Consider the following 27813-nt stretch of genomic DNA (forward strand, 5'->3'; position numbering starts at 1 on the left):
GTAAACCTAGAGGTGAGAGGTACGCAATACACTGCATTCTATTTGCTTTCCTACTGATAATTAGGGTTTGATCACTAGTACGAAATACTAACAAAGGCATCGGAGGGCCTTTGCCACGAGAGGCAAAGGTGCACTCACTCCTTGTCTGTTTTTGCAGGATAAGGATTCCTTTGACAAATTAGGGTTACGTTCAAGAGGCACGTGAAGCCGCTGCATTCCAGTGCTGTTCAAAGCACTACTTGAATTTGTCCACCTACAAGAACCATAAAATTACAAACAAAATGAATATAATTGAAATATAATCCATAAACAATGTGGGGAATTATAACAGAGGCCAAAGGCCAAGTTACCCATGCAAAGCCACGAACTGGAAGTCAAATTAAACCTACGCGCGCAGATCCAAGACAGGCGCGCTCCTGTTCTGACTGGACTTCCAGTAATTGGTGTTGCATGCTTGGGCTCTGAGACAAGTTTAGAAGCCACCCAGGGGTATTCCAAAGCAGCAAACAAGCATTCTAAGCCAAGACTAGCAATTTTAACATGTAAGACAATAAATTAGTTTTAACATGCAACACAGTGATTTTATAAGCAATAAAACATAAAAAAACCAACACTCCTATCCCCACGCAAGTCTATGCGCATAGCCACGGAGTGGCGCACGCATACGAACGACATGCGTGCGCAGGTGTGCTAGCCACACGGCTCTTGTAACCTTGCTAGCATTAAGACCAGGACTAGGACTGGTATTGATTACCAGCCTTAGCCCTAGCCTGCCAGCCCCCCTTAGGAATTAGAAAAAGGAAAACAATAATTGTTTATACCTTTGTTTGAGATTTGAAAATGAAATTCAACTTTGATATTTGATGGTTGAAAATGGATCTAAAGGGTGTTTGAGTAGTAGTGAGGATTGTGAAATTGGATGGAAAAGAACTAAGGCTTGTATGCTTTGATAACTTTTGAAATTTTGTAACCTTGGAGTTTTTGAGAATTTTTGTAACCCTTTACAGTGGAAGACCAATGGGCTATTTATAGGCAAAGAGGAGGTGGAAATGGTGGAGATACAACCAGCCAACAAGGCTGGTTGTGGTTGCTTGGTGGTTAAGCCTCCTCAAATGGTGATGGGAGAGATTGAGTGGGGAGGCACCCCAACACCTGCTGGAATACTGTTTAGGCGACGAAATCAGAGGTGTTATGGGTAATAGACCCCTGATGATCAAAAAATTCGGCTAGCAAAAAGGTGAAAGGGACATGTGTTAACCGATGCGTGCATGTCTCAGAGCCACGCACGCAGATCCATCCAACCACTACGTTGGTCAACGGTCAAAGTTTGAGCTTTGACTAACACCTGTCAAATTGACTGGCGCGCGCAGGTTCTAGATTGACGCAAGCAGATAAAACCTTTGGCTAGGTTTAAGATTCAGGATTTTAAAGTTCGAAAAGGGCTCCAAACACTCAAAGTCCAAATCATTTTCATACTCAAAACTGTTCCTGATCCAATTCATCATCAGGGAAACAAGAAAACCGAAAAACGAAGCAAAATCAATTAGGAGACCCAGATTGGGGTGTTTACACATATCCCAGAGAAGCAAAACTGGAACAACCAGAAAACAAACTACACAAAATACATCAGAACCTAACAACCAACTAGTTACAAAATTTTCTCTGAAATATTCCAAGCTCTACAAAGAGCTAGATTTCAAGAACTTCTACCAATTTCCTTCAAGAAGATACCCTTCCCTTACATCCTTGACAATCATGTCAAAGTACTACTTGTTGCCAAAAACAGTCATTTCGAGCTTTCCAAATGTACTATACCGTTCCAATTATATCTAACTTGTACAGGGCAGAGGTGAACCCTCTCCTCTTTTGATACTGAATAACCCAGCTTATCTCCTGCCCCCACTCCAAAGGCCTCCTAGAAATGCCAAACATATTAAGTATTCTACCCCATATGCACGCTGAGAAAGAGCAATCAAAAAAGAGGTGCAAATGGGACTCATGCATACAGTGACACAAAACACATAATGGATCCACCTGCATCTCCCAAGAGAGAAGCCTATCCTTCCTAGAGAGAAGACCCCAGCAAACATGCCATATAATAAAAGCCCATATAAGGATACCTTGCTTGAACCAGACAATAGGAGCCCATGGAGTTTTAGGAAGAGGAGTCCTAAGAGCTTCTCAAGCAGTTTTAACAGAGAACTTGCCATTGGAGGCTGGAATCCACATCACATGATCATCATTGTCCGGGTTAGGTTTGAAACTTGAAGGAGATTCCTCATAATTTTCATAGCTGCTCGGTTCCTTTGTCTAGGCCAATGCCAATTCCCATTTTGAATAATAGGCCCTCCGTCCCTTATTTAGAGTCCAGTATTCCATTTTAGGCTGTCCCATAATAAGTGTTTATTTTGTAAAGTTAGTAGGTAAAAATTGGTGCATTATCTATTTTGTCCCTAAAATTATATTCCATTTTAAAAAGTTAATGAGTAAAAGTGTAATGATGATGGGTAAGTAAGGAAAGTGGAGGAAAAAATTGATGTGAAAGGTATAATGATACTATTTTTTAAATAAATTGGAGTTACAAAATAAGACACTTAAAAAGAGACGAAGGGAGTAGATGAGACCTTGGCCAAAGGAGAGCTGCCCAAATCATTAACTATACCTTCACCAAACAATTTGTATAGAGGGCCTACATCATGCCAATATTCCAGCCAAAGAAAAGCAGAGTTTCCATTACCAATCAAATACTTGACAAGGAGCTGCACAACAGCTCTCCCAAATCATTAACTATACCTTCACCAAACAATTTGTATAGAGGGCCTACATCATGCCAATATTCCAGCCGAAGAAAAGCAGAGTTCCATTACCAATCAAATACTTGACAAGGGGCTGCACAACCTTTCTAAGTTTGAATAGCTTCCTAATCGTCCAAGAAGAGTCCTGAGGTATGCACATCTGCCAAAGACACTTATGTTTTATAATGTAAGAGTGAGCCCATCGAACAGCACAAAGAATCATATTTCTTGCTCAAGGCCCAGAGATGCCTAATCATCGTTGCTTTATTCCAGGTTTTAAAAGGCTTAAACCCAAGCCTCCATCCTTAGGAGCGGACACCCAATCCCAAGAATTTTAGCTCCGGTTTGCCTAAGCTGAACTCCTGTCCACAGAAAAGCCCCGATCAACCCCTCCAAACATAGCTTTAATTGTGTGTTTAAGTATGTTACACAACTTTAATTGTTTTTCTAGTATTACGGATGCAATTTTTAATCGATCTCCATTTTATCAATAAAATTACTGTTTCCTATTACAAAAAATATTATGGAAACACTCCAAACATAGAAAGCCATCTTTTTTTTTGGGTCTGGAATAAACACCCAAAGGGCTAGAACCCCCAAAGGGGCATATCCCGAACAAGAAAACTAGATAAAACATGGGAAGGGCATGCAAGCCAGGAAGGGGGAAGGCTACGATACAAATTGGCCAAATAATTAGTGACTTCATTTGCTTCCTTCCCGCACCATGAGAAAGTTAAAGAAAGCTCCAGTTTCATAGCTGTATGCATTAGATATTGCAACAAGTACAAGGCAAAAAAGTGTTTCATTTAAAGGCATATACATGCACAAATTTGAAATATACAAACTTGATAATTGACAAACATAGTCGTAAGTTAAGAGCCACCACAATAATAATTAGCCGATAATTGGTGTATTGCACAAGTAAACTACTTTCTCAACCTTTGTAGACATTCCCGATTAAAAGAGGAAAAAAAAAAACTTTTGTAGACTTCTGCCCAAAATAATGGGTGCCTTCAGAGTTAGTCGTCACTGTACAGCGGAATCTGACACAACTTTTCATTCATGTAATGGCTGCCAATCCTATAGCATCATCCTCTTCTCCAATCTTGGATTCTGGAGCAGAGACCAAATTGCGTGGTCTTGCTGCAAAAAAGCAGTTATTGGTTAGTAAGATAGCAGGTATGTTGGGACCCCTGATACATTATAATGGCCTATATCAAAATTCAAGTAGGCGACTGCAAGTAGTCGGGGCAGTTCAAAAGAAAAAAACTGCAAGTAGTCAGGATAAGGTTGTATTTGGTCGAGTCTATTTTATATAATTTTTTCCGGTCATAGTATTGGATCTCAGACCAATTACTCCAAACAACAATTTCCCCCTTTGCAAGGGACTAGTTCTTTTCAACATACAAGCTAAAATGGTAGCTTATCTATAGCAAAAATACATTTATAGCAAAAAGGCATTCAAGGTAATTGAGACAATCAATATGGCAACCTCAGAGCTCAACTCCGTTCGCTACTGCCTAAACATCTTGGTAATGCTATGCGACTGAACGCCGACAATAAACATTACCCATCCACCGTGTGGACTACATCACAATATTAGACAATTGGTAGCAATAGAGAGCACTCTTTTTTCCCCATCTCAGATCTTGAGACCCTAAGAAGCACGCAGATGCAGAACTATGTTGGGACTAGGCGGGCATAGGCCCAGCAAAACGGGATACGTATCGTGCACCGTTTTTTCATTTCATGAATCGCATTGGGATATGTATCGAGGATCATAAGAGAGGTTAACAAAAGCTAATATACAATTACAAGTTAATTGTACCTAATTACACTCTAAAATCACGTCAACAAAAGCTAATATACAATTACAAGTTAATTGTACCTAATTACACTCTAGAAATCTGCTATGGGGCCCGCAGGTCAAGATAAGTACAATATATAAAATGCCCCAAAGTTTCATAGATGTGCTCTTACATACCAGTGGTAGGGCATTACTCACGTACATGCAAGGATGCGAGTTCGAACCTTGCTACCTTATTTTTTTGATGGTTAAATGGTTTGAAAATTTTATTCTTCAGAACCTTTAGACTGCCGAGAGTTGAACACGGCCTAAAATGAACTTATGTGGTATTGGTACCAGAAATTCAGAAAATCACTACTTCAACATGCTATTATTGGGGCTACCTCAGTTGGCCAGGAATCTTGCATCTCACTAAGAGATCAGGAGTTCAAGTCTCCCCATCTGCGTGTGGGTATTCTTCCCTTAGAGGGCTTTTCCTTTCTTTGTTTCTACCCTATAATGGGTTTATTTCTTGTATTGGTTGAGTTGTTAGACTTGGTTGTCTCGTGGACTCTCACAATTGATGTAGTGTCCTGGGTTTGTACGCTATACTTCATATCTGATGTAAAAATGATCTCTTCTATCGATCGACAAAAAAAAATGCTACTCCCTCCGTCCCAATTTACTTGTCCCAGTTCTATTCTAACTGGATAAAAAAACTGGTTATATCTTTAAATTGGTAATGAATTTTATATCCAATATAGATCTTGTTTGATAGATCTCGATTTGTTCTATAGTATAATGTTTTCAAAATCACCTAAAACATTATAAATTACAAGATATAATCAATTGAAAAGTGGCATGAACTCCCAAAAGTGACAACTAAATTGGGACGGAGGTAGTGGCTTTGTTTGGTTTAGATTTTAGAAAGTTATTTTTGAGAGTTGGAGTAGTAATGAGTGGAGAGAGATAGAGAGAAAAATTTATTGAAAACTGTGCCGAGAGTTAAAAGTTACTCTCAGAGTGTTAAACCAATCGGAGTGAGTATTATTTACCACACAAATACATTATTAAACTTAAACTTTCCAAGTATAGATATAGACATGCTATTCTACTCATTTATTTTAATATTTGACTTCATGATTCATTTTAATTTTTCATAACCTCAAATTAGCTACAACACACACACACACATACATGCTTATTTAATGATTTATTTTTTAATTTACTAATTAAAATACGTAGGGCCCCATGTTTGGAACTTGCGTAGGGACTCCAAAAGTATTGGGCTGGCCCTGCGACCCTCTCTCTGCCACCATCGAACCACCACAAGTACATGGCAAGCAAAATAAAACTAAAAGAGAATAATTAATAGTAATATAATCATAATTTATTGATCTTTGTATCTATGTATCCTTTTAGTTCAGCTCTTAATTCTTTTAACAAATGTTTTTTGTCAAATACATAACTATTTGTAACAAATATATATATTCTTGTATCAAATATGTAACCATTTTAAACAAATATGCTTTTGTCATTAATTTTTAACCACTATTAACAAATGTTTTTGTCAAATTTTTTTTTATGCAACATATCGCCAACGTGTCCATGTCCTAGTTCTTGATAAAGGCAAAGCCTAGGCGACCAAGGCATGTTTTGGTAAGGTGCAAGGCATGTGCCTTTTGGTGAGAAACTTTCAATAAGTGCCAAATTTAATTCTAAAGGGCAACTATGCAACCAAGGTCTTAACGTAAGGGATAAAACATCCTCACACATTAGTACACCATGCCCATCTTTCATATCTCAATCGAACGACTCAAACTAAACGATCTCTGCTTTTGTTTCAAACATTGGATGATTGTTGAATTTGATGTTTTAGCTATGCTCTGTCTATGCAAGGATTGTTGGCTATTTGGCATTTGGTAGGTTGTTTTATAGATTTTTACATGGTACAATTTCTAAACTTCATTGTCTTAGTGTTTATCCTTTGAATAATTGGTGTATGTTATTTTTCTTCATTTCCTCCCAAGTGCACCTTTCTTCATTAAGGCCTGTGCCTCTCCTTGCGCTTCGGGCCTAGACCCCAACAAACTTTTGCGCCTTAGTACGTCTTTGATAGAGTAGTTGTCCCAGATTGCTGGATATTAAATGTGAGATCACTTAGTAACATTTGAGACCTCTCCACTCATTGTCAATTGGTTTTGGTTGAATATAAAATTTTCAAATGGAATCAGAGTGGGGCCCATTCCACCCCACGTTTTAAAAAAAATTCACAATCCACACCCCACGATGATAAACCAGCAAAAAGCTCTGTTCTAAATGGCGGCCGCCGAGGCGCTTGGAGGTACCCTGCCGCCACGCCAATACCCCTTGGCATTTGATTTGGCGCCCAGGGAGGTTTGGCGGTCGCCTAGGAGGCCTTGGCGGTCTCGGCGATTTGGCACCCAGGGAGGTTTGGCGGTGTTTGGCGGCCGCCTAGGCGGGCCTTTGGCGGCCTAAAATGTACAATATTAAACTAATGTAGATCAAGTTTTGGAAGGGTATAGAGGAGAAGAGTTAAAGAAAGGAGATGAACTTTTAACTTGGCATTAGGGATCTCCGATCTCGTTTGTTTCTACTTATTGTCTTATTCAACTTATTTGTTAGTTGCTACTACTTAATTTCATTTGGGTTTGTACATTAAACTTTGCATTATGGTTATGTAGAACTTTGAACTTGTATTATGGATACATAGAATATAGTTTGATTGGATAATGGTTTGTAAAAAAAAAAAAAAAAAAAGGCCGAATTGCTTGGCGGCGCCTAGGCGGCTTGGCGCTTGGAGGTGGGTCTCTGCCCTACTAGCGCCAAGCGCCATTTAGAACATTGGCAAAAAGGTTGCACGATGATAGACCCAAAAAAAGACTACACGTACCAGACCTCATTGCATGTGAGGGGGGATGTTAAGGAACTATAGTCCTACATTGCTTGGAAGTGCACTGGGTGATTACTCATTGCCAATTAGTTTTGGGTTGGATATAAAATTACCACATACGCTTGCCCTTAATAATTATGATTTGATGTAGACTTGACTGAAATCTGAAGTACCTTCATAGCTCTCAATGGTTGTGTACGGAAAAGACATGATGGAGGCCACCTCTATTTATAGGGATATGAGATGGAGACTTAGAGATAAACTACAACTCGTCAGTAATTACCTCTCTTAATTAAACTTTAAAAGAGATATTTACTATTTGATAACGATACCCCCCCCCCCCCCCCCCCGGTTTACAATTGATAATTATATGTACAGGGATGTTCAATTTTCATTTGTTTGATTAACCTAACTTCCTAAGCTAAAAACTGCATTATTTTCACACATTCATGTGCTTGGCCCATTCTTTTATTGTCCAACATTTTGGGCATTGCAACATGTAGCAACATATGCGGTATAGGCTAAAATCATAAGTACACTGAAAATAAAGGGAATCATAAGCTACAGCACACATATGCACTCAAACAAGAGAGGGATGAAATAGAAAATACAGTTCAGAAGAGGAGTCAATGTCAGAGAGCTTACTCGAAACATTGGTAATTACATTCACGCTTTTCTGAGCAGCAAGTGCCTTTAACTTGTTTCCTGTAGCTAGTATGAGCAAGCTCCTCATATGTTGCTTTTGTTCCTTAGGACTAGTTGTCTTTGTCAAGGCTTCTTCAAAAGCAAGCAAATCTTGGGGAGCAATGCAAGGAAGAGAGAGCAAGATCTGATAAACACACACACACACACACACACACACACACAGAGAGTTTCCAATTAGAAATGAACATTCCAATATCTTAGTTACATGTAATAAGGTAAAAAAATTTGAAGGGAAGTGGGGTCTTACAAACCTGCCTGGGTGCCGGGTCTCTATCAGAGAGATACAAGAAGATTTCACGGCAGAGACCAACCAGATCAGCACTAATAAAAGCATTTGACTCGAGGGCCAACCCTTGGATGATTCCGTAAAATAAATCTTTTGAGACAAATTGTCTGAGTTCCACATTATTGGATGAGATGGCCAGAAGAATCACAGCTCCGCAAAAGGAGGAAACTTTAGTCACAGCTTCACCATCAGTCCATTTCAAAGCATCTAAAGTAATCTGCAATGCCGGAAGGGCAAGGGCTTTTGTCTTCAAAACAAAACTGTAATTAAATCGGAGGATTGAAACAATTAGAACTTCGAACAGAGAAGGAAAGGAAAACCAATAATACATTAAATTCTCTCACAATAAACCACAAAGCAATTCTTGCAGAAGCAATGTGCTTCAAGCATACCCAACAAGTGAAGTTGACGCAAATGCATCCAAATCTTTGAGAGATGATGCATCCACACGGTTGACATGTCCCGACTGTTCTAAATTAGGAAGCCCAGCATTTAGTCCTGATGAAGCTAAAACTGAGAGGAGCGAACAAATCTCACGAGTTAGCCCTCGAAGTAGCTTTTCCTCCATTACTTCAACCTTCAAGTCTGATCCAGAAACTATTCCATGTAGATCTGGAACCTTTGCTCTGCCTTCCTGTAACAGACTGGACCATGAGCAGCTAAGAGCCTGCTGAATACAGAGAAGCAATGGGTGCAGGAGCTTCTCTAGCCACCCCTCCCACAAACCTGGAGGGCAGCATTTTACTAATGGAATCAAGATTGAATGAACGAGCTGTCTTTTATGCCTGAACTCCATTGACTGAATATTCTCCACCAGTGCTAGGGCAACATGATGAACGTCCAAACATTTGAAAAATGAATCCCCAATGGTTGCTGATAAGCCCAGTACATTGTACCTAGAATGGAACAATAAGCACTAGCAATGGATGGGACATAGTTTGCTGTAACGAAAATTACATATCAGATGACTGACAATAATAAAAATGATTCATCAAGTTCAGGTTCAAAGGCTACCATGCTCTTCCTGCATTACAGATTGAGGTCTTAAATTCCCTATTGATCTCTTAAACCCTATAATTTATACTTGCATATTATGCAAGTGTTCCTGGCGAACTTGGGCACTTTCCTATTTTATTCTCCTCTATTTCCCTACTTTCTCTTTCACTCGTGCACTTGCATGGTAAGTGTTAACAATCTAGCTTGTATGAATAGACCATCTTTTTTTTAACTTAATTCTTAATTTTGTTGGCTAGCTTGATATACATTGCTCAGACCATTTTTAAACAGCTTAAGCTTATGAGACACTTGGCAACTTACAAGGAGTACCAAAACTTGGGTTTCTTAGACACCTTAGATGCAAATCTCCACTAGCATCTGTTGCCCGTAGGCATTCTTCTTTGTTTGCAATATGCTTCTCCGTACAAAAGTTTGCATCTTCTTGCAAGATGTGGTTGCAAGTGTGCAAGCCTGTTGGCTAACCAAACCAAACCGAGCCTTATGTCCCAATTACTTGGGGTCGGCTACATGAATTATTTTCCTCCATTGAGCTCTGTCAAGGGCCACTTGTTCACACAAACCCATTATATTCATATCTTTGCGCACCACAGCATCTAATGCCAATTTAAGTCTACCCCTCCCCATAGCATTGCTACCCAAAGCTATCCTATTCGCTCTCTTAACTACTGAATCTCCTGGTCTACGGTAGACATGCCCAAACCACCTGGCCTATATTCCCTCAACTTCTCCTCTGTAGGTGTTACACCTACCATCTCACGAACCGTTTCATTTCTAATCTTGTCTCATCTAATCTTGCCACACATCCACCTCAATATTCTCATTTCCGCTACACTCATCTTGCTCACCTGTTGTTTCTTAATAGGTCAACATTCTGTCCCGCAAAGCATCACTGATCTGATGGCAATTCCATAGAATTTTTCCTTCAATTTTGTGCAAGCCTGTTGGCTAGCTTGGGAAAATTATTGGGTGCTCCTACTGCACTGCCACGTGGTACCCAACACCCCTCACCACATATTCATGTAGAGCCTAGAACTAAGTGTATGGACCCCATATGGATTTCTGGTGGAGAAGGGTGTTGGAGCACCATGTGGCGGTGCCCCAAGACATCGAAATATTACTCGCTAGCTTGATGTGCATTGTTGGTCCAATTTCTAACCTGATTAAGCATTAGGGACAATAAGTGCCTTAACAATTTCCATTTCCTTTTCAATCCACACTTATAATCTTCTTTTCAGAAATGATAAGATCAATCAGAGGGCTGGAGAATTTTTTTATGAATAAAACAACTAATTAGACATAGACATTTAGATGAGAAACTTTCAGCTGGAAAACTTTTTACTCTGATGAATGATACTGCAAGGAAATTAACAGAAACATTACACCCTATTTAGTCCACACTAATACGCTGTAGAATCTAAATGATAGGAAATGACACTGGAGAACTTGGTACGATGCTCATGTACAACTAATAGAATGCTTAAGCCTTAAATTTCTTTTTTAATGGAAGTTTGATAATGGCAGTAAGGAACCAAACAAAGAAAAAAATAACCTTCCAATACTCCAGCACAGAATCAAAACCATTGCTAGAAAAATATAAATACTTACCACTATCTCTTACCCACTGCCAAAAGTTATACATACTGACCCCATAAAGGAAGACCGAGACATCTGCTAGTTGAAAGACTACAAGTTTGAAAACGACAGTAATAGAACCCAAACATAAAAAATCTAAATACTTACCCACTATCGCGTATACCTTTCAACCAATTTCGCATATCAATCTCATTAGATTCTGGATAACCTTCCTTATGCAAGTCAATTTGAGATAAATCAGACAAAGTTAATGCCCCCTTTGACAATTTCGAGTTTGCTTCGCCAAGAAGAGTGGTTCCCTCAGCATCACTTATGGCCATTGCTCCTTTTATTTCTGCAGGTAATGCTTGAGTTACAGATGGAGACCAAAGGGAATGTATAGCTCGAAGTATCTGCAGATCAAGGAGATACCACAAACATAAACATGTAGTGATCCAGTAAGATCCTGCTTAAGTTGGGGCTCCATTATCTGACAGCATGCGCAATGATATTGACATGACCAACTCTTAACCCTGGTTTACTTACTTTTAACAGAGGAGGCAGCATCCACGATAGATGAGAAGCCATTGGATGCAAAGGACCGGAACATCCTGCTGAGTTGTTCTGTGAGCTTATTGTGGCTTTCCTGAAACCACTCCTCTTAAGAGCCTTCTCAAAAAAGGTCACAGTGTGAAAAAGTGACCACATAAATTGAGTCTCAGAGCACAAGCGAACCAAGCCTGTTGGGTCAGACAAGTAAGCATTTTGCCAGTCCAGCTGTGTCCACTCTTTACTCAAAGGTTCGAGTAACCAGGCTAAAACTTCTTGCTGCTGTTGAACCCTGCACAAGGTTTAGAAATTGCAAAGGGAAACTGATAAAGGAGACATCACGTAGTCATAGACATTTTCACAAGCACTACAAGATCATAGGAAGCAAGTACTTACCCAGATGCAGAAGCCATGACAAGAAATGCTTCACCCAACAGATTATGCTCCGCACGAAGCAAACGGCCTTCTTTTTGCAAATATGCCATGGTGTCTGCAATTCCCTGTAAGAAATAAAGCGACAAACACAATAAAACAATATATAACATAATTGTTTCAATAGACACAAAAATTTAAAAGATGGAATGAATTCTGGAGGATATCCAACATGTCTCAGAAGCTTATTGTTAATCCAAAACTCTATACGAGATCCATGAGCATGCACTGAATCAGTAGTATAGTATTCCATATACACCTGAGGTAGGAAGTAGGCCAAGAACTTTTTATTTATCTCTATTTTTGGGCGAACCCCAGGGATCGGCCTGGCGGTCACCGCTTGTGAGTTATGGGGTTTGCTCCCTCCCAAGGTTTCAGGTTCGAAACCTCCCAGATGCTACCAATTTGTATTTGGCAAGGAATTTGTCCCAGCCCCCCTTCCCCCCCCCCCCCCCCCCCCCCCCCCCGCCTCAAGTGGACCACGGGATTGGTCCTCGAGGGATATGTTGAGGTGAGTGTAAGCTGACCCACAAACACAGATGTCAAAAATAGGACAACTTTTTCCATGAGGAATAGTCGCACCTAAGAAATGAAGAAGCCAACTAAGGGTCCAACATACAAACTCTTTAATAAGTTGTCAATCCATGAATCCATGGGCCTTATTGGATTCCATCCTTGCAACAATGGTAAATCACACAACTCAAAGAATGTTAATAATCGTAAATGCTCATACAACAAACAGAAGCAATAAATGGGTGCTTTCTAGCTTTGTAATGCCATGTCCAAGGGCGGAGGGAATAAGGGGGGCGGGGTGGCAGAATGAAAGAACTATTTATGTAATTTCTGTGTTACTCTATAGAATACGTGTATTATTTTTTTGGTATTAAGTATGTTTATGAGTGATTAACTGATGAAAATGTGTACTATTTCTGGTATTATGAATAGTTAACCTTAGAACAAGTGTGTCCTTTACAGTATTAAGTATGTTGATGGATAATTAACATATAAAAATGTGTATGCATAATAAATTATTAATAATAAATTATTAACCTTAGAACACTTGCGCTTTTTAATACTGATTACTCCTTTTGCCCTGTAATGATAGTCCACTATCAAGAAAGTGCAATTTTCGGATTAAAAACCAAAGTACTCCATGCATGCTTTCTTACATTTCTTAACGCCAAATTAAGGAACTGAGATCTTTAATGCGGTGTTAAGAAATAAAAAAATTATGCACAAAAGTACTTATTTTTTATATATAAAAATCGTACGTCTTTTTGTAATAGACTATCTTTCTGGGAGGAAGTACATTGATTTTGGGTGCCAACTCCGAATTGAAATCTTGGCTCCGCCACTGGTGTCCAGTAAATATCTCACACCCAAACCTGTGTCGTGCTGTGTCAGCCACAGGTGCTAAGACGAAAAGGGCGGATCCAAGTAACATATGTTGGTAGTTGATAATGCATGGATAATTTCAAGCTTTGCCTGATATGAGCAGCAGTGGAAACCCTTGCTTTTTTTTTTTTTTTTTTTGGGTCAATTGTTGTTTTCAATTAGTCATGTCTATCCTTAAATGGTAACTACTGAAAAGTTTTTCAACTTTCCCATTAAGAGTCCTGAATCCTAATTCTATTTGACGTGGTAAGAGAAATCGATGGAGTTGAAATTTCGAAGTTTGAAAAAGCTCAACACTCTTGAGTGACTGTGCTGTTACCATAGAGTGTTTAACTTCGAGAAATAATGAGACGCCCCGCCCCTGGGAGTTCCAAGTGGTGGTCGACCAGCCTGGCGTGGTTGGGACCCGTGCGGGGGCTATCTGATCGGTGACCAGAGAGGTCAGCCGGGGGTGGTCCCACATCCCTTGGTGAAGTGTAAGTTGTGTGTTATAAATAATAGATCGTCATCCTACCTTATACAAGGCCTTTTAAAGCCGTGCGAGCATCAAAGCCCATTGGAACTTCACAGTTAAGCGTGCTCGCTATGGAGTAATCCAGGGATGGGTGACATCACTAGGAAGTCTGATGGGGTTTGGTGTTCAAAGCGGACAATATCGTACAGGGCGGGAGCGGGTCATTACATATAATTTCTCAAAATAGTCTTTATTCACCTTCCTTATCATCATAAGATATTAGTTCAACTAGTGCTGCTTCTTTTGTCTGTCGCCCTCCTAATGACTTGTTATGTGGTTGCTGAATAGCTTGGCAACAAGTATCAAACTGTTACGAAAGGTATACTACTTAAAAGAAATAAATGCTAGTTGCAAAATGTGCACTGCAGCATGGCTGTTTGTTGCAGGTCTGTGACTGAAAGTCAAATCCACCTGCCGCTCCCAAGGTAGCGAGGACACGACCAGATTCATAATACTCCTACTTAACATCTGAGAATCAGGGTTAACTGTATTCATAAACCAACTCTCAGCATTTAATGACGTAATTATCTACTTGAGTATTCATCCATATTTGGCGGATGCATGTTCAACTAGACATTCCATAGACACAAGAGTCTAAACAAATTGAAAGATCCACGTAATATTGTCATTTCCCCTTGGCTTAAATTTCAAAACTAGTGGTGAAAATTGACATCAGAGCTTTCATTTTGCAATATATTTCACTCATACGTCTCTAGCTGTATTCTTCCATATGATATTCGTCCACCCAAGCTCCCTTCAGTTTGCATTCTGTTTTTATTTTTTTATTTTTTGTGCGTCTGTCTCAAGGCATGTGGAGAAGTAGGCACTGAAAAGGCCCCGAGTAACAAGTCATATTGAGAAAAAAGTAACTGTTCACCTACTGGAGTAACAAGTCATGAGGAGGGTTTCAATATGAGCCCACAGAAATAAGATTTTGCCCACTTTGAAGCTGCGTTACAACAGTTCAAATATGATTAATCAGTAGATCTTCATCTTGCTAAGTAATGAGAGATTCCTGCCCAAAGTTAGTATGGGTTCGAAAGACTGTGTAGGGGTGGATGCGGAGTGTGTGGATACTGGTTATGCATTTGTAAGACCTCTGTGGTCAAGTTTCATTTTCAAATTGGTAGTGTGGACTGGTTAAAACATTGACACATCATGCTTGACGGAGGGCAAAAGTACCACCTCCATGTGGCATAAGTATTCGAATACTTGCCAATTCCCAGAGAGTAAGAATTACCTTCATATGAGGCAGAAGGCTTTTGTCAGCAGCTTTGGCAATTCGAATAAATGATGTACAAATCTGCAACCTTGCATGTCGAGCAGTACTTGTTGAGGGATCCTGCAACCAATCAAGGGTTGAAAATTTCACATCCAAGTTCTCTTTGCATGTCATAAAAGCTCAGAAGATATCTATTCCAATACATCAACAACAGTACCTTCAACACGAAAGGCAATATGGTTAGAAGCTCAAACAGTTTGTTGATGACACTGCCAACCCCATCCGGGAAGTATTTCAAAAAGGGACCCATCGCGTCTATGTAATGCCCGAGTACTTCCACAAGTGTCGGCTCAGTCCACTTCAAGGAAAGAAGTTGCTGAAGTAAACCTTCAGTTCACAGTGATAGAGTGTCAGCAGGCCTTAAGATAAAATTTTATAAATTCCAAAGTATTGCAATGAAGTCAATGGTTAACCTTCAAATATCCGGCACAATTCCAGTTGAGTTTCAGATAAACTGCCACCAGAGTCATTTGATCCATCAAAAACTACAACAACAACATTCTCCAGAGCCGATTGCATGCTTTCCATTACAAACAATTCCTAGGATCGCCAATAATCAAGATGTGTTACATTTTAAGTAATGTTAACTTCCAGAAGATGCCCGTAAAAAGAAAAATGAAAATTTTGCGACGTCCCAGAGATTGAAAATTGAATAATTGAATCCACCATGAAAGAATCCTGTGGAAGCGTAACCAAACCTGTGCAGGCACTGCAGCAAGCATGATACTCTTAATAATTGCAGTTATCCTCCCAGAAATGTTAGCAGCAGCTATTATGGGTTTAATAGAAGCAATAATACGGATAAGCTCCAACTGCATCAAGGGTTCGAGCATGATTATAAAGACTAATGTGAAAAACAGTATCTCCTTGAAATCAGCGTATAGAAAATGATCAGATGCAATGCTAACACTTGTAATTAGAGGAATTTATAAGTTGAACATCAGCAACACAGAGCCATAAAGAAATGCAGATTCAATGACGTATTAGTATTGCTTAATTTCTTTAGAACACAAGCAGACTGAGAGCATTACTGAATTTCCTTCGCATCTCAATTGGAACGAATTGTCACATATTTCATGCTTTACACACATGGTTCACAAAATATCTCCCTCGTAGCTCGAACCATAGCTTACACATTATATTTCCCAGTATGAGCGTAAACAGTATGCTGTTGTCCATCAGGTTATATCTCTCTGTTTAGCATCGCTGTTGCTCATGGATTTCAGGGTAATAGGTAGGCTGGAATGATATCCAGCATGATCTACGCTAACATCTACCCTCTTTCAAGAAAGATATATTGTTAGTTAAATCCATACCTGACTTTCTGATACTCCACAGCGATTAGGAACTTGAGTGTTTTTTTTTTTTAAAAAAAAAAAGTTTGGAAGTTGAGATGGAATGATAAAAAGCTCCAGAATGTGAATGCTTTTCGTCCTTGAATGAACCCTAAATAATGGTCTAGGGCTAGACACGTGTCAATCTTCTTAGTTTTCAACACTAGGTAATCACTTAACCTGTTCGGCCCACTTAGCACGCCGAATTAGAACGGATCAACACTAGGTAATCAACGTCCTATTTTATCAACAGAAATGTGAGTGGTCAGGCACCTGCACACATCCAATCAGGTTTATATTTTGCATAGTTCATAATCATGAAAAGTACCTAACCCAGCTATGCACTTTTGCAAAATATGTATCCAATAAATAGTTATGATTATTGATTACTAATAACTAGTTTGGCATTGATGTATGCCAATCCCACGTCATGCCACAATCCAACGGAAGGTACAAGATATTCTGATTCGAGTGCACCCACATGAAAAGAGAAAAACTAATGTCATTTTGAGTGAGATGACTTCATCCTTCAATCCCAATTCATCACTCATATTCTTCCACTCAGAGATTTACTGCTCTACTCTGTAAACCATTGGTGCTTCAATTACCCCGTGGTTGACAAGGCGAAGCAAAACATGTAGAAGCTACATAGAACCATTTGAATAGAACTTCTTCACAAAAAGGCTATGATGCAAGTAGATTAATGTAACATGAAAAGGCTATTAAACAGTTACAAGTGGGCATTTATCATGAAAATTTAAGATAGGTCCATATATCCCCCAGGAAAAATGAATTAGTGGCTGTGATGTCAGACAACACCCGTGTTGTCCAAAGAAGAGAAAGAAGGGAGAGGAGAAGAAGAGAAAGAGACAAGAGAGGTGGTGTTGAGTGGCTCGTGGAGGGGAGAGAGAGAGAGAGAGAGAGAGCAAATTAAAGGGGTAGTGGCCCAAATGACTTGCTTTGAGATGCACAACACCAGAACAGTCAATAAAAAAAGGTTGAAATTAAGATGCAAGGGAAAAGAACAATAAGTTTGGACTCCTTTTTTCAGTTATTTCTGTGAGTTACGTATATCTTTTATGGATAACTGTACAACGCTGTAATAAAAGCAAGGGAAAAAAATGTAGAACATACAAGCTTGGAACGATATTGGCCGAAATCTCCTTTGCCCTCAAGATCATCACTCCATAGTTCCAGTGACCCAACAGGAAGTGCTGATCCAGGAAGAACTCTTTCTTTCTTGAGCATGCGTTGGAAGGATATATCCAGTAGACAACTACAGACATCATTGGTCACAAAAATTGAAACCTTTTGCTTTTCATTGACGCCTTGTCCCAAACCAGACGTCAGATTTTTAACTAAACCATCTGTAGATGCATGTGCCACATTCTTTTGTTTGGATGCAATATCTCTCAGCAGTGCCTACAATAGGCAACCACAAAAGATGTTTAGTGGAAGCAGCCAAGCAGGGATGCATAAATGCTTTATTTTAACTTTGCAAGGAATGTACTTTCTCACGAATCATACCAGCCAAAAAAGCAGAGATTGATAATGAAGCACCAGCTTCATATGCTGGTAGTATCCTAGCATCTGAAAATAAGAGGAGTTAGATTGCAATCTCGTGAATTAGTTACTCAGTAGTCACTCTGATCAAAACACAGTTTAGTGCAAAAAAGGAGGAAAAACTCCCCTTCCAGACTAAAATTCAAACTTTTTAACCAAGACTTGAAGGCCCAGTTGACAATGCCCAAAGTGATATTAAGCAACATGAAGGAAAAATGTTTCAATGTCAATAGCCATAAAGGAACATCAGTAATACTGAAGGAAAGCCGAAATGTGTTTACTATCCTGGTTATCGATCAACTTTCTTACAGACCACCACAGAAGACAGCACAGAAGTTCCTTTGGGTGACACTTAAAAGCACTCAAGCACAAACAAGGATTCGAGCAGAAGAAACATAAAAACTAGGCTCTATGTGCTACATATTCTGCAGCGACACCAATTCCAGCATACTGCTTCCAAACCTTCATTTAAGAGCGCTGATCAATCAGGCTTGTGGCACGTGCAGCCTAAATGGATAATAAGAAGGCCCCAGTTTTTATGTGAAAACTTGATCACATAGGGAAATTGTTCCTTAAGTACAGTAGGTATATAGTACCTTGACAAGTGGTCAGGACTCCGAAGGCTAAAGGGTTTTCGAAATATGAACCACGATAATATCCTCTTGATGATGAGGATGTTTGCCTCTGGAAATCGAATAAACAGTCAACTACATATACAAATTCTTGCATGCCTCCATTATGTTCGAAGAGTAGGCTGCAGAAGTTTGAAGCACTCCTTCTCCTTTTTCTTATTAGGTTTAATTTGGAACTGTAATCCTATGATTCGATTATCCGTTGCAACCTAGTCCTTTCAAATTTGTCCACCAAATTCGAAATTGCAGTACTGAAAATGATCTATGGAAATCGTCAAGGATTTTTTTTCATTTTAATACGTAATAAGAAGTTTCATAAAACACAAAAGAGGTGTAACCTTCCTGTCACACTACGCATACAAATACAAAATTCACAATGAGCTAATAATTAATTGATTCAGTAGCCTTTCAATTTCAACAACCATGTCCCTTTTCTTTTAGTTTTGCACATCCAAAATAAAACGCCAAATACTTTCTCTGAGTAGAAACCTTCCAAAGACATTTAGACAAAAGAGTTGCGCACAAGCACGCACACACACAAACACGCACACTCACAAACATGTTGCATAGACTGCATGCATTACAACTATGTGCATATGCTGCACAAATACGCGTTCTGCTACTGACAAAAATCAATGTTAAATTTCATATGTACGATCCAAAACTGATGATTCGGTTGAGTTTGCAATTCAAGAACTATGCTCACAAGATACTTCAACTCGTCGAGAATAATCATGCAACCTGGAAATTATGCAAAATAGAAGAAACTGCCCTGAACAAGTAGCTTCTTCCTCAATGGAATTTTACTGCCATGTACTGTTCAGATTGTATTTTTCTTAGAAGCTACATTGTCCTAGGATTTTTTATAGAACAGTTGCAGATATGAACAGAGAAAAAGGTTGGATGAGAGAGGAAGATGCAGCAGTAGCAGCAAATTCATGACAAGGTTGAGCTTATCTCCAGCTATGAGACCAAACCGATGTAACCTGGAAATTGCACAATTACGGCAAACACAATCCATAAATGCAACGAATAACTTGTATGTTTGTATAAAGGGATATAAGATTTAGGGATGGAGAGAGACCTGGGGAGAACCCCTAGAGTCCACTAGGGATATAGGGACAAAGAAAGTGGTCAAAACCCAACTAATAAGGGGCCTTGAATCTATGAGGAGAAGAAGAGAAAGTAAGAGATGAATACTAATTGATCTCCATTCTTGCTGTGTAAAATCATACCAAATCGATGGTTAATAAACCAATGAGTCCACAAAAGGTCAACTCCATCGTTCATAATGAATTTGAATAGAGTACTTGTGTTGATAACTTGATACAGCCAAGATAAGCATAAGACTTTGTCCTTAGTTGCACAAAGCAGAAGAGGAAGCAGGAGCAGGAGCATGGAAACGGGGACAAGTAGAAGATCCTATGGTTAGGAGCGCCGAGAGGAGCGTACATGTGGAATTTATGTTATTTATTACTAGCTTGGCTATGTCTGAAATATATTTCATATTTTAAAATGGAAACTTATTCCCATAATGTTTTTAAAATGAAATTTGGTCCAACCCCAATACATAACCCAAACAAACCCATCACTTCTATTGAATGAAGAAGCCCAAGGAGCACAACTACAAATCCATCACTTCTATTTAGTAAAGAAGCCCCATAATTAAAGAAGCCCAACTACTTAATTAAACCCTACATTCCTTAATCTTCTTCGTCTGATCTGTTGCAGCTGCTGCTACTCCCAGATCTGCTGCTGATGTGATGATCTGTCGCGGTCTGCTGCTGCTGCTGCTATCTTCTTCTAGAACTGGACTCACACTCCAGTCACAAATTTCACTCTGGAGTGCAAATCCGAGCTCCTGTGTCAGGATTGAGAGCAAAGCAGCGCTCCAGTCACGAATCTCACTCTGGAGTGTAAATCTGCACTCCTGTGTCGGGATCGAGAACAAACCGGGCAATCCCTACAACAAAGACTTGATCCAATTGGATGTGTCCAAGTGTGAGTCTGTTTCAAAGGCGATTCTGAGACTTGCCTCAGGACAAGGCACTGCAAAAATGTCTCTAGGCGTTGATTTTTTGGGTAGAGAACCACAAAAGCGCTGACCCATCCGTTGGAGGCATACAGAGGCGTACACTTTTCACGCCTTTTTTGCCCAGACGATGGAAGTAAATTCCTAAGAAGAGTCGGATCTTTTTCTTTTTGCAAGTAAAGAGTTGTTTCATTTGAAGTTGTTGGGGCAAAGACGCCAGGTTTTTGCATATTTGCAATACAACTTAGAGTGCTTTTAGATGTTGGATCTATCAACGCACTAGGGCTGCAAACAAGCCGAGCCAAGCTTCAACATGTTCAGACTCGGCTCGCCATATGTGACACTGACTCGAGCTCGTGGCGAGCCACTCGGTATGGGCTCGAGCTTGGCTCGAAAAATATTCCTTTGACTTGAGCTCGGCTCGTTGTCGCTCAAAAGTTCGTCCCCAGCCCAGCAACAAACGCTCCGAGGATTGCTCTCTCTTTATGAAGTGCTCTACGTTGCTCTTTTGTGTAAGAGTTCAATGTGGGACTAGAAGAGAAGGAAAATTTTGCTTGGTTTCATTTGTCCCACATCGGAAACTCAAGTGTTCAAGAGGCATTCCTTCCTTCTATAAAGCTTCCTCTGGTGGAGTGCTTGTTTCTGCGTGCTCTCATGTATTGGGGACTCACAACAGCCACATTGATGGCAGTCAACATTTCCAATTACAATTACTATGTACTGATGTATGTATGTGGAGTAATAATATATAAGCGTGTGTATATATATATATTTGGGCTCGCAAGCCTTGGCAAACTTGAGCTCGGCTAGTTTATGAAATGAGCTAAAAGTCCTAGCTCGAGCTTGTTCATTTACATCACGAACGGAGCTGAGTCGAGCTGCTCGCGAGCAGCTCTATTTGTTTGCAACCCTACAATACACTATGTCTTTATGCCTTAACATGTTTTTTTGTGAATTCTATCTACTATTTTCTTATTTTTTGTGAGACACCTTTATATGGCACAAACACTATCCCCTCTATGGTATTTCTAGTTAATTTTATTTTTTACCAATAAAAAGTATAAACTCTAGAGGCTTATGCCTCAACGCTTTGAGGCTTGAGCCTCCCCTCATGAGAGGTCAACAACGAGGCCCTTGCGCTTTTGCCTCTGAAAACTTTGAGAAAACGTACCAACTTTTCTGAAAGAAAATTTTGTACCAGATAAAATCAGTGAAGCTCGTTTTGAAGAAGCCGGGAGGTACATGACAAACATAACTTTGCCATTATCACAACCTATCGATTCTTTATTTCTTTCTTTAATCCAAGTTACAGGCAATTAGGTTTAAAATCAACAGGAGGCAAACAAGCTTCAAAGTTTATCTTCCACATAAATATTCTGAACAAGTAGAACTTACCAGACACAGGCAAGCGGCCATGAACTTTTTAAAATGGACTTGACACCTTACAAAACTAATAGGTAGACTTGTCGGCTTATGAAATTCACATAATGGACCTAAGACCAATTTTTTATATAATTAAGTACTGCAAAGAGATGACTGAGAACCTCAATTTACTATATTCCCCCACTCATTCCATCTCATTGACGGTCCTAATTTCTTCAGCTGATTACTTATAGTAGATAATGATTAGTATCGAACATTACCTGCTGAACATATAATGATAGAGTTGTGCTATCCTCAGTTATACATTGCAAGTTTGAGGAACCCAAAGACACCATACTCTCGCAAATGTATTCCGCAAACTCAAATTCACTTTCATCAGTGCCACCAACATTTGAGCTAGATCTGATCAAGAAATCTCCAGAGACATTCATCAATATCTGAAAGATATTACTCATTGTGGAATCAAATTCTGAAGCAGTGTCATCAACAGGTCTCTTCCTGGAAAACCAAGTCCAAAATTACCATAATAGCCTATATTTTGCCGATATGACACATAAATTGCATAAAAATAACTTATACCCATACCTTGATGAGACGAGTTTGAAAAACTCACAAGCATGAAGTCGAAAATCAGGAGAAGAAAGTAAGAAACCACACCTGATGAGAGAGACGGACAAAGAGATGTCAACTCTCCTCACAGAATTTGAAATGAGGCTCTAGAATATGCTTAAGCAAATCATACCCATGTATCAATCCATATTTGGAGAGATCCGGTACAGGAGCCCACTCAGCATACGCATTGATAGCATTCAAAGTAGCCGTTACTGTAGCTGCATGCAGTTTTGCAATATCCAGTTGTTGCCTACTTGCTTCACTCACCGCAGCTCCAAAGTGCCGCTCAAGTAACTGTATCACAAACAAAGGCATCATGAACATTTGAAAACCAGCATCTCATGCCAACAGTTAGAACAAAGACATACAGTATATAGTAACGGCAAGATTTCAGGCAAAGACTGAGTAAGCCCGCGTAACAATAGTCTGCGCCGGTCACCTGAAGCCAATAGAATACATTCAGAACCAGGTAAGAGAACCAGCAGCAGAAAGAAATTACAAGAGCATGTCAAATAACTTATTTATACTCATGGATCTAAAAGTCACTAGGTGCTAGTTGGGCAGCGGAGGGGCGCCTAGCGCCTAAGCTGACTAGTCGCCAATTAGTCGGCACCTATAGATAAGACGGGTTTTCTTTTTTCAAAAATATTTCCCCTTCCCCAAAGTTTGAGTAAGTAGAACAAAGCATCAAATATCATCCAAAATGAAAACATCAAACCTTATTTGCAGGGAGCTTATAAAGTGGTGCCAATCCTACCTTAGGAGCGCGCTCCTGCGCTCCCAACTAAGGTGCTCGACGGGAGCCCACTCCTTACGAAGATGGGAGCTTTTGTACAATCCTTGTATAGAAAAGTGGGGATTTATCACTTGACTTTATTAATTGGTCTTTGATGAAAAGAAAACCATATATTGAAACACTAGCACATTTCTTACGCTTATGGTGGACTTGGCACACATGTTTTTATTCCCCGAAGAGAATGTACTTTTTAAAGGTATATTCTATGCTACGTTCCTTTCACGCTTATACCTTGGGAGCTATATTCTGGCGCTCCCCCACTCATGCTCATTCAGCTCCCGCCCTTTCGTGCAACTAAGCATCAAACACTCACCCATCTATGAATCCATCAAAACCAAATGTTTTAATGTCTAGTTTGGCAACCATAAACTACTCTTTAGTCATGGACTCTTCATCATCGACCATTTCATCAAAGTGAATATCCAATTGTTGGGTCGCTTACTTCTTTTTAGTCATAGTTTTTACCCTATGAGAGTTTTGTGTTGCTGTAATTTAGGTTTGCGTTTGCTCCGATTTAGTGATGCTAATTGTCGAGAGAACTTAAAAGTCATTACATATATTTTTTTGGTGAAACAACAATTGACACCTTGTCTTTCTACTATTACATATTTAAACCCCCAATTCAACAAAATTACAAAATATACCCGCTAACTAGTCCCCACTTACCCACTAATGCCGCCCTCCCAACTAATCATGCCTCGCCGACTAATCCTGCCTACCATCCCGCTGCCTAATGTAATGCCTAGGACCCTAGTCGAGGCGGGGACTACCGCCAGTGTTCTAAATGGCGGCCGCCGAGGCCGCCTAGGTGCTTGGAGGTGCCCTGCCGCCACGCCAATACCCCTTGGCATTTGATTTGGCGCCCAGGGAGGTTTGGCAGTGTTTGGCGGCCGCCTAGGCGGTCTTGGCGGCATCGTCGGCGTCTTTGGAGGCCTTTGGCGGCCTAAAATGTATAGTATTAAACTAATGGAGATCAAGTTTTGAAAGGGTATGGAGGAGAAGAGTTAGAGGAAGGAGATGAACTTTGAACTTGGCATTAGGGATCTCCGATCTCGTTTATTTCTACTTATTGTCTTATTCAACTTATTTGCTAGTTGCTACTACTTAATTTCATTTGGGTTTGTACATTAAACTTTGCATTATGGTTATGTAGAACTTTGAACTTGCATTATGGATACATAGAATATAGTTTGATTGGATAATGGTTTGTTTAAAAAAAAAAAACGCCGAATTGCTTGGCGCCGCCTTGGCGCTTGGAGGTGGGTCTCCGCCCTACTAGCGCCAAGCGCCATTTAGAACATTGACTACCGCTTGGGCCATAGGCCAACTTCTACAACACTGTTCATACTTCTTATGTTTCCGTTATGACCCAAATAGAAGAATCTTAACCCCTCTATTTGGTTGAAAACTAATAAATAAACAGGAAGGGAAACAAGATCACTCGGTTTTTCATCACTTTAAAGATGAGGCATTGAAGTTCACCAAGCGGCCCCATGCACACCACGCCCCTTTTTTACAGTGCCAAGAAAAGGACACATGTTCCTTAGTTCATAACATGAAAATTTAAGGCCACATTAACGAGGACCAACTTACATCTAATGCTACACTAAAAAAGGAAAGGTATACTCATGGCTCCCAGTTATAGACCTTCTAAATCTTCATTATGTACAGTAATGTCTTCAGGAAGCCACCTTAGCATCATTGAAATCAACTCAGCCTACAATGGATTAAGCAAATCAAAAAAGTATCATTAACAAGAATGGTAGACTTAATCAACAACTGTTAATAGAGAAAGTTGCCATATACTTGTATAGGACCACTGTTTGAAAGAGAAACTAGAGATGGAAGAAGCTCCTGCCATAGGTTTAGGCCTTCCCTCCTCACTATCTGTAATCAAGGTAAAACAAATGAATATAACATCCCAACAAGATCCATCAGCTACTTGACAAAAAGGGAATAGACAACCTCAGCAACAAGAGCAGCCATCTGACTTTTCAAAGCCCATTCTTCAGAAGGGCTTGCAATTTGAGACATCAAATCAACTGCACCATTTGCCAAATTCCTTCGCTCGATCGGGTTTAATTCATCCCATCGCAATCGCACCAAATGCTGCAGACAGATATCAATTGAGAATCAAAAGAAAGAATGCAAGATGAACACGCCCTTTTAGGCACCTTTTCTCGACTTAAGACCTTAGACTTTCTCTGTTCTTACTACCCCTTCGCATACCTGTAAGAAAAAAAGAAGGGTCACCCATATCTAGTCTGGTCGGTAAGACCCTACTGCCCTTCCATGACACTAGCCCCTATTGAGTAAGGAAAGAGCTCACATGCCAGGTTAAAAAAAGGTCACTCTTGAATAAGAGGAAATTCTCTGGTCAAGAAGGCAATCATCTTGTTTAACCACCAAATACAAAGCGGTGAACTAATGCCCATCACTTTAATAATCTTGATTTGCACAAAATTTTCATTAATTGCTCAGGAGCCGGTACAAAAGCTATTTACTTATTGTTTCCTATTTGGTAAAAAAACAATTTTTATATATACCAAGAGAAATTAGCAGGTCACTTACTTTTCACGAAATTGTACCCGAATGAGTTTATATAATGAAGTATTGACAGTGACTTTTTCTTTCTTGTTTTTTCCTTTTCCAAAGAGAGGGTGGATACTGGCATGTCAATGGAATTCCTTTCCCTTGAATTGGACGCAATTACTGGTTCATATGTCTCCAGGAAAACTACGATACCCATTGCAGAAGTCATTGTCTATATGTGGAAATTATGTCAGTTGTTGGCATAGGAAAACCAGAAAACATACACACATTGTATTATTGTACTTTTGCATGTATATAGCAGCGTAATCAAGGTTTTGAATACCAACCGTAATGGAAATGGTACCAATGTTCTAAATGGCGCTTGGCGCTAGTAGGGCGGAGACCCACCTCCAAGCGCCCTAGGCGGCCGCCTAGGCGCCGCCAAGCAATTCGGCGTTTTTGTTTTTTTTTTTAACAAACCATTATCCAATCAAACTATATTCTATGTATCCATAATACAAGTTCAAAGTTCTAAATAACCATAATGCAAAGTTTAATGTACAAACCCAAATGAAATTAAGTAGTAGCAACTAGCAAATAAGTTGAATAAGACAATAAGTAGAAATAAACGAGATCGGAGATCCCTAATGCCAAGTTAAAGTTCATCTCCTTTCTTTAACTCTTCTCCTCTATACCCTTCCAAAACTTGATCTACATTAGTTTAATACTATACATTTTAGGCCGCCAAAGGCCTCCAAAGACATCGATGATGCCGCCAAGGCCCGCCTAGGCGGCCGCCAAACACCGCCAAACCTCCCTGGGTGCCAAATCGCCGAGACCGCCATGGCCACCAAGGCCGCCTAGGCGACCGCCAAGACCGCCAAGGCAGCCGCCAAACCTCCCTGGGCGCCAAATCAAACGCCAAGGGGTATTGGCGTGGCGGCAGGGTACCTCCAAGCGCCTAGGCGGCCTCGGCGGCCGCCATTTAGAACAGAGAATGGTACCATTTCCCCTGTTGGTACGGTACGGTTACCGGGTACCAATTCGAATTCCTCTTCATCGTATAGACATCTAACAAAAATATAATATACTACTTAATACTTATATATCCAATCTTCCTTCGTAAACAACCTTATCTAATGTAAATACTAGGACAGAACTGGTTGCATGACAAAAAAACACAAGGAAAGACACCACAACAAATGGGCCCATGAGAGGCTCCCCCACAAACTTCTTCCACAGCTCAGTATAATGGACAAAAGAGAATATACATAAACCCAAATGTGGTGTTTTGTTTTGTCCACTAATGTAATCTGAGTGAGGCTGATGGGTTGCACTGTCCAATACACCTCTTCCTCCTCCCACTTCCACTGAACCTTCTGCCAATTTTCAAAAAATTGCTAGGTGCTAGTCGGGCGGGAAAGGTCCGCCTAGAGCCTAGGCGCCTACTAGTTAGCCGCCTAGGCAAGGACTAGGTGCCAAATAGTCGGCAGCCTAATCTAGGTGTTGGACCACTGCCTAGTGCCTAGGTGGGGACTAGTCGGCCTAGGTGGCCAACTTTTAGAACACTGCCTTATGCTCAAGTTCCCAAAAATCCTCAGTGCCATCTTGAGGGAAAAAATGCATTCAAGTTTGAAACGGCATGAACTCATTCTGGTTAGATCAACTCAATGCTCACCGAC

General features: G+C 40.0%; 1 protein-coding gene across 2 annotated transcripts in view; it reads right to left on the minus strand.

Annotated features, from left to right (window-relative positions):
* Window positions 1–2922: 2922 nt before the first annotated feature.
* The window catches only part of LOC131304782 (protein HASTY 1), a 29259-nt gene continuing 4368 nt past the window's right edge, over window positions 2923–27813 (minus strand). Inside the window, exons 3-23 of one of the 2 annotated variants that reach the window (XR_009192473.1) lie at window positions 25565–25708; window positions 25406–25486; window positions 25247–25316; window positions 23172–23242; window positions 22934–23097; window positions 22777–22848; window positions 22452–22689; window positions 18109–18171; window positions 17716–18003; window positions 15946–16059; window positions 15661–15787; window positions 15405–15574; window positions 15206–15307; window positions 12021–12124; window positions 11622–11916; window positions 11244–11488; window positions 8879–9382; window positions 8452–8746; window positions 8141–8324; window positions 3775–3938; window positions 2923–3157 (exon numbers count right to left, since the gene is read on the minus strand). Coding sequence is in view for 1 of the 2 variants with exons in the window: in XM_058332162.1 (XP_058188145.1) it covers window positions 3856–3938; window positions 8141–8324; window positions 8452–8746; window positions 8879–9382; window positions 11244–11488; window positions 11622–11916; window positions 12021–12124; window positions 15206–15307; window positions 15405–15574; window positions 15661–15787; window positions 15946–16059; window positions 17716–18003; window positions 18109–18171; window positions 22452–22689; window positions 22777–22848; window positions 22934–23097; window positions 23172–23242; window positions 25247–25316; window positions 25406–25486; window positions 25565–25708 (3414 nt within the window). In the remaining variant the exon portion in view is untranslated. Of the gene's footprint in view, window positions 3158–3568; window positions 3939–8140; window positions 8325–8451; window positions 8747–8878; window positions 9383–11243; window positions 11489–11621; window positions 11917–12020; window positions 12125–15205; window positions 15308–15404; window positions 15575–15660; window positions 15788–15945; window positions 16060–17715; window positions 18004–18108; window positions 18172–22451; window positions 22690–22776; window positions 22849–22933; window positions 23098–23171; window positions 23243–25246; window positions 25317–25405; window positions 25487–25564; window positions 25709–27813 lie in introns of those variants that run through there. The other variant, XM_058332162.1, reaches the window with a different exon arrangement.

This window comes from Rhododendron vialii, chromosome 10a (assembly GCF_030253575.1).
Source record: "Rhododendron vialii isolate Sample 1 chromosome 10a, ASM3025357v1".
NCBI classification, from domain to species: domain Eukaryota; kingdom Viridiplantae; phylum Streptophyta; class Magnoliopsida; order Ericales; family Ericaceae; genus Rhododendron; species Rhododendron vialii.